Source organism: Heteronotia binoei, chromosome 5 (genome assembly GCF_032191835.1).
Source record: "Heteronotia binoei isolate CCM8104 ecotype False Entrance Well chromosome 5, APGP_CSIRO_Hbin_v1, whole genome shotgun sequence".
Taxonomy (NCBI): Eukaryota; Metazoa; Chordata; class Lepidosauria; order Squamata; family Gekkonidae; genus Heteronotia; species Heteronotia binoei.
This window is the reverse complement of record NC_083227.1, coordinates 41025564-41033174: the sequence shown is the minus strand read 5'-3', so window position 1 is coordinate 41033174 and position 7611 is coordinate 41025564. Positions and strand designations below refer to the sequence as shown.

Here is a 7611-nt window from a genome sequence, read left to right as displayed (position 1 = left end):
AAGGCCACTGAAAAGAAATCAGGAAAGAAAACAGAAGCAGAGAAAGGAATTGGCTGCCTGTCAGGGCAGAAACCCTGTTTTCTCCCTCCATCAGTGAATTACAGCAAATAGCAGGAGATAATTCTCTAGCTGTCTTTCATGCTCGAAAAGGAACCTGCCAATCACACCTGCATCTATAGTAAGACAGCAAGGTTTCATCTATTGGCCAAGCAGCCAAAATAACCACTGTGTGTTTGTAGGACCTTGACATTGTGGTTTTATTTTTTTTTTTCTCATGCAAGACATGGGCTGAGTCCAGACAGGGCATATAAGCCGACACAGGGATGGCTTGCAAATGGATTTAAAAATCAAATCCAAATGCGCACATCTGCCTCTTGTCCTGCCCCCACACTCACTCTGTCCTCCAGAGCCTTTTAGGTGGCCCAAGAAGCTACCACTTACGAAGTGGTAGCAAATTTCTCTGCCGCACGTAATTTGCCTCTCCAGTGCCTGGACACAGATTTGTGCAAGCAAATCACATGCACAGTGTGAACCTGGCTTTTGAAAAAACAACAATATTGCTTCCAAGCGCATAGGCACTTGGGCACTTGTGTTCATGACCACTAAAATGAATGGAGGGAAAAAGAAACCCGAACTGAGCTGAGGAGGTGGTTCGCAACAGCTGTCTGACCATGCCAAAGTGCCTCCCATGCGGGATATGGGTGACTCGTGCAGGAGCATGTGGCCACTCCATTTTGAGCCAGCCCAGGTACCTGAAGCTGCCAGTCTGGACCCAGCCATATCGACTCTTATAAGTAACTGAAGAAGACTGTAGGGAAAGGTTTGTGCATACATTCATGTGATCCATTTGCACTTTACTGACCTTTCCCAGCTCACTCGCCAATGGGGGCATCACACTTATGATAATCCTTCCACATCAGATAGAGGAAAGAACTGATAATGCACACATACAATTTTTACAAAGACCATTTCATTGCTGTGTTACAGAAATATGAGAGTGTTCTGAATTTCTTTCTGAGTGGAGCTGAGAAGTTCTCATTCTGTTGCAAAGAAGGATCACCTTTGGCAAAAGATTGCTTGCTTTGAATCACATTTTGTTTCTTTGCCATCTGTGAATGCCATAGGAAATCTTGATTTGTCTTGGGTTGAAGTTCTTAATGGATAGTTATGCCCTTGCCAGTCTGTTGTAAAAGTTAATTTTTCTTAGATGGTTTGATGATCTGGGGCTGCTTCCCACACAAAAAATTGATAGCTCTTGCTGCTCTCAGTCCTGTCACTATTGCACTGTCTACCCAACCATGGAGCAAAGAGGTGTGCTCCCCAGCAAAATAGAGTCTACCTTCTGGCTCCTGAAGAGGTTGAGTATACTCTACAAACTGGTAGGGGGTGAACCGAGTGTAGCCAGACATGGAATACTGATCCAGGCTCCATCGTTTTATCACTGAGGAGTTACAGATACTTTGTATCTCTTCTTTAGGCAGCTGATGGATGACTGACAGGTCATCCAGGACAATGTTAATGATGTCTTCATGGCTGAGGGACAAGAAAAAATCGGAGTCAGCGGTGTTGACATAGGAAGCCAAGAGAACCCCAATGCCACTGGAGAAATTATGGGCAATGTAGTTGATGTGTCGGGATGGGCGATCAGTGAGAGACATCCCACCATGAATGCCATCAGCTTCCCAGAACTTCTTGGAGCAAGCAAGGAAGACCTTGGTGGCACTCCTGTAGTGAGCAGCTCGCAAGGCATCAGATTTGTTAGCTGAGAGGGGCGGTTCAAAATAGATGCGCCGGGTAGCTTTTGTTGTAGGGGTGAGAATGGCGTAGTCGGCTGTCACACTTGACAATCTTTGGTCAAGCGTTTTATATATTGCAGTAACAGCACCATTCCTCTGTTTTATCCTGACCACTCTGGCATTCAAGAGTACCTGTCCCGAGATGGTTTTGTAAATGGCTCTTGGCAGTAGATCTATGCCTCCTGCTATTTCATTATAGCTGCAAGACAAAAGCAAAGTTGAATAAACAGGTTGGAAACAGAAAGACAGAGGGGCTTCTTCACAATATTTCCCCCCACTGGTATACTCTAGAACAGGGGTGTCAAACTCATTTGTTATGAGGGCCGGATCTGACATAAATGAGACCTTGTTGGGCTGGGCCGTGTGTGTCATAAAATGTAATGCCGGGTAGCAGAGATATAAAATTTGTAAAACACACAGAAAACACAAATATTTTTTTTAAAAAAAACTTTAAATAAAACAATCTTAAAACATTAGCATTTATTGGTCATAAAGATGCTTTCTTTGTATCTCTCCCGTGTGATCCAGGGAACTGGGCAAAGGAAGCTCTGGCTCTTTCCTTCTTTCTTCAGGGGACCAGGAGGGGGAGAAGCCTTAGCTGATAGAAGGAAGAGAGGCTTGGATCAGTAGCTCTCCTGTGTGATTGAGAGAGCCTGGCAAAGCAAGCTCTCCTCCCCCCTTCGCCCCCAGGGTGGAGCCTCAGCCAATGGAGAAAACAGGTTTTGCTCTGTAGCTCCTGTGCAATTGAGCAAGCCTGGCAAAGCAAGCTATGATGCAAAAGAAAGCAAGAGAAAGGAGAAGGAAGCAGACCACAGCCAGTGGCTCAGGGGCCTGATAGGAGCCCTCTGGGGGCCTGATTCAGCCCCCGGACTGCATGTTCAACACCCCTGCTCTAGAGGTAAGACCTGTCACCACCTTGAGAGAAGGAACTGTTATTGAAATAGTTGGCCTTGGCAGTGGGAGACTAGGCAGTTGTCTAACTCAGCTAAAAGCTGCTCCAAGCAGAACCATCACTTTCTTATGGATTTTATAGAAAATACAATCTCAGTTTATCTCAGGACCTCCTGAATATCTGATTAATGAATGGTGTTTTTTATATTGCATGTTTTTGGTTTGTTGTTCTTGTTTGTTTGTTTTTGCTCTTGGGGCTGGTTTGGATTCAACACAGTGACAAACCTCATGTATCAGCCTTCAGGTTTATCTGGAGTTCACTGATAATAACAGCCTGGACAGCTTTATATCACAGTGCCATTATATCCATTTAACTGCTATAACACACATACACTAAAAATCCTGACAAGTGCACTTTGAGTCTGCTCATTTGTTAAGATTGTAGCTGGAGGCTTGACTTTGGATGGCCCGACCTTTGGAGCTACTGGAGATATGACCCTCTTCGTGATTGGACCCTTCCTAACAGTATGATTTATGGCAGCTGTATAGCATTTTGCAGAACAGCTATTTAGTAAGAGATGTACTACCTTCTTATTTATATAATGTTGCTGATCCCCGCCCTTCCTTTGGCACCCATTTTTTATTTTAGGTGTGAAAGAAAAGCATGCCTATTCACCCAGGTGTTTAATATCATACAAATTGCACTGCTTTCTAACTGGTTCTATTCTGTTGCTTGAGTTTTATTGTATTATAATAAATGCATGGCATTTCAGCTAGGGTAAAACCACACCCATAACTACAGTTGCAAGGAGAAAGGAACCAGCTACAGGTTGATTGATGCTGTCCTTTCTCCAGTGAGCTCAGGGTAGCATGTCTAGGGCTCTTTCCTCCAGCTTTATCCTCCAGTCAACCCTATGAGGTAGGCTGGATCAGGAGAAAGGGATTGGCCCAGGATCACCCAATGAGCTTCAAGATTTCAGGAGCAATCTGAACCTCCCATCACTCTGTTCAAAGTCCAGCACAGTGCTGCCCCTCCTGACTGTTATGCATTTCTATCTGTAGTGTACATAACATGAAGTTAGGAAGAGGAAGAAACTCTGGAAATTCACTGTTGTACACTGTTTCTAGTCAGCGTAAGGCAAAAAATACACAAATTCATAGAGATATGAAGGCAAAGCAGCTTCCCAGCCTCTGTCCTATCCATATAATGATAACCCTTGACAGGCAAAACCTTTTGATTTGGAACCAGAAGTTGTGGGTACTATTTTGGGGTGTAGAAAGGTGAGCCTAGAAATATTGCAAATGAATAAATAAATGCAAATGAATATTGCAATAAATAAATATTGCAAATGAATAAATAAATCTATATGGTAAATATGTCCTGCTCTTGGTGAATTGATTTATATGGGTTCCGGGGGGTGGGGTGGTAGAAAAAACTGAGCAGGAACTTATTTTCATATTAGGCCACACCTTCTGATAGCACCATTGTTTCACACGGGGCTTTTTTGTAGAAGTCCAGCAGGAACTCATTTGCATATTAGGCCGCACCCTGATGTCACCATTGTTTCACACAGGGCTTTTTTGTAGAAAAAGCCCAGCAGGAACTCATTTGCATATTAGGCCACACACCCCTGATGCCAAGCCAGCCAGAACTGCATTCCTGTGCATTCCTGCTCAAAAAAAGCCCTGTATGGGCTTCATTAAAGGTTTTTTTGGACAAATGCCATAATGCAACACTGGAAATTTCCCACTGGGTACAAATGACTATGTTTTGTCAGCTTGGATTAATCTTTCCCAGTTTCCCCAGCAAGCCACATTTGCTTACCCCTTTGAACGAGCAAAGATTTCTGTTTTCAAACTCTCAACGAAGCCCTGGTAATAACTAGCATCATGGTTTAGCAAGTCCCCAATAAGCTGGACGGCTCCCTGGCTCAAGTTTGCCACCTCGATTAAATATTGCTGTTAAGAGAAAAGAGTTCCAGGTCTGAGGAGTGTCAGCATCATTTTTTCACATGAGATTTAGCCAAGCAGTATGCAGATACTTAATTACATTGATTTGCCAAGCTAGTACCAATTTAACATCTAACAACTGGGAGCCTAATAGGGAACTGTAGAAGATGGGAACAATCCGGAAATTCCCCAACCAAAATCTCCTGCTTAAGGATTTTATAAGCGATCTGGGACTTCGACAAGCCAATTCCCCCTCCTTTCTTTCTTTCTTTCTTTCTTTCTTTCTTTCTTTCTTTCTTTCTTTCTTTCTTTCTTTCTTTCTTTCTTTCTTTCTTTCTTTCTTTCTCTCTTTCTTTCTTTCTTTCTTTCTTTCTTTCTTTCTTTGAATTTTGAAAATATACAAGTTAATATCAATATTAATACTCATATACAATTAATTAATCTTATGGAATCAGGTTATAAATAAACATAAATACCGGTACATACATACAATAAAATATCTAGTGGGAATTTTAAGTTATATAGATGTGTCCAGATATGTAGACCATTTTCTATCCAAGGAGAGAGATCAAGATGAAAACAAGATTAAAGTTAAGGCAATAATTCCTGTATCAAAATACAATCAATCTAATTGAACCCATATTATCATTAAACTATTAAATAAGCATTGCTAAGAATTCTTAACTGCCTAAATAATTTTTATGCAAACTACTACAGATTATTCCAAAAATTACTATGGAGTAATTACTATTAGGTGCGATCCATGACTAGCACAGTAAAAGAAAAGGAAGGTAGAAAAAGAGAGAAATAAAAAAGTACTAGTAAAAGGAAAAGAAGAAAAAACAAAAGAAAAATATTAAAAACTTATAAGTAGAGAAGATCAGGATATTCTGGTTTGTGTGGTTGAATATCATTTGCTGTAATGAACAATAAAAGGAAACAATTTCTCTGTGAATTTCTAGATATCATTGTCTGAGTTTGAATGTTGGATATGTTATTTTTTCTAGTATGAGAATGTCCCAAACCTTGGATAACCAGCTGGAGATTGTTGGAATTTGAGGTGATCTCCATTTTGATGCAATTAGGGTTTTTGCTGCTATTAGCATGCTAGATATCAGTGTTCGCCTAAATTGAGGTACTGTTCGATCTTGCCAGATGTCCAGAAGAAATGGGATTTCATATACCGTTATAATTTTGAATTGATGCAAAATCTCATGCCAGAATGAAATAATTCGAGGACACTCCACCAGCAGTGGGCAAAATCACCGACTTCACCACAGTTTTTCTAGCATACCGGAGAGTGGTTAGATGATATTAAGGATAGTTTTTTAGGTGTGAGGTACCACTGAGTTATAATTTTGTAAGATAATAATTTTGAACTGATCAGTTTAGTGCGGAACAAATTAGATGAACAAATCTTGTTCCATTGGTCATCGCTGAGAGCTATTCCACAATTATGTTCCCATTTTGATTGGCATGGTAAACGTTGAGCACTACCCAGAGAAATCAATATAGCATAGGATTTAGAAATTATGCCTTTAAGATTATAGTCCAATTGTTTAAGAAGCAGTTCAAAATCAGAGTGAGGAGATGACATAACTTCCCCCATCTTCTTTGCATTGCTTTCCTCTTTAACTGGCGCTCAATTGCTTTCAACATGATTAACAAAATTTTACTCCACCTTTTACCCCCATAGAATCACCAAGGTAGCTAACAAATTAAAACATGCAAATTAAAATCTCAAAAGCCATTAAAACCAACACACACTTCCTCATATAGTCACAGATTTTTTTAATGTGTGTTGGTCATTTTGTTAGAAATGGTATTTATTTGCTTCAGCCAATGTTAAACTTAGGCCAGCAGCTTGATTGGCAGAGAAGTAAGGGGTGGTGAAAGGAAGGTCACTTCCTTACATTGGTCTATTGTGAAGTAGTTGTAGACTACATATTCACATAGAAACATGTGCACAATGGTCACAGAGCCATAGGACCATGAGCATCAGGACTGTGTATTCTGATTGGCTGTGGTTCTTGAGGGTCTCGGGTGGAGATAGGGCTTTCCCAACTGAGATTCTTTAACTAGAGATGCTGAGGACCTAAAGTAGGGCCAGCTGCCTGTCCCACATTTGTGGTACCAGTGGTTTATATAGGGTTGCCGTCTAACTCAGAAAATACCTGAGGACTTTGGGGGTGGGGCTGGGAGACTTTGGGAGTAGAGCCAGGAGACTTTCCTATTCCCTAAAATAAATAAATAAAAACACAGCAGTGTAGTTCTCCTGAATACAGTCTTCATTCCCTCATCTCCCAGCCAAAGCAGCCAAAATAAACACAGTTGGGGAACACACACTTTGTGGTCTCACTGGGACAATTTACTCACCATGGGAGTTGTTGAATTCTGTACTCTTAACCAAGTTCTTCAGACTAATACAGGGAAACCAGAGGTTCTCTCTATTTTACTGTGCAAATGAGTTCTGGAGTTCTCACCCCAACCCCATTCAATCTAACTCCAAAGTTTTAAAGGCACACACACTTTTCAAAAGCAAGCCCTTCCAAAGTCTTCATAAGCCTTCTGAGGTGAAAAGGCACATAGTGGCTGTGGGGGTGGGGCTTCCCCCACAGGCCAGTTGACTGGGGGCAGAAAGGAGCCTGCAAAAGTGGGGGAACCCCTGGAAGCCAAAAGAGAAACATGGAAAATTGGAGCAGGGGGAAAAAAGGCACAAAGTCTCCAAGTTAACCAGCCTCAGACCAATTACAAAAAAATAATTTTTATCAAGCACTAATAAATTATTTCAAATTAGACACATCACTGTTAGTGCATACAAACAAGAACATCTGCACCCCCAGGTTCCCAAAGTCTCTTTATGATGCTGTCAAAGCATAAGAGGGTCAGAGGAAGCATCCAAAAAGAGTCCAGTGCTCCAGTTGAAGAATTCTTGAGTCCAATGCAGCTTGGCAGTAATATCAAGCAACGAGGC

The 7611-nt window shown here is 41.3% G+C and overlaps 1 protein-coding gene across 1 annotated transcript in view; it reads right to left on the bottom strand.

Moving 5' to 3' along the window:
- Window positions 1–1074: 1074 nt before the first annotated feature.
- The window catches only part of LOC132572348 (L-amino-acid oxidase-like), a 28647-nt gene continuing 22110 nt past the window's right edge, over window positions 1075–7611 (bottom strand). The window contains exons 6-7 of the mRNA XM_060239269.1: window positions 4513–4646; window positions 1075–1995 (exon numbers count right to left, since the gene is read on the bottom strand). Of these exons, the coding sequence (XP_060095252.1) occupies window positions 1194–1995; window positions 4513–4646 (936 nt within the window). The 3' untranslated portion in view covers window positions 1075–1193. The remainder of the gene's footprint in view (window positions 1996–4512; window positions 4647–7611) is intronic.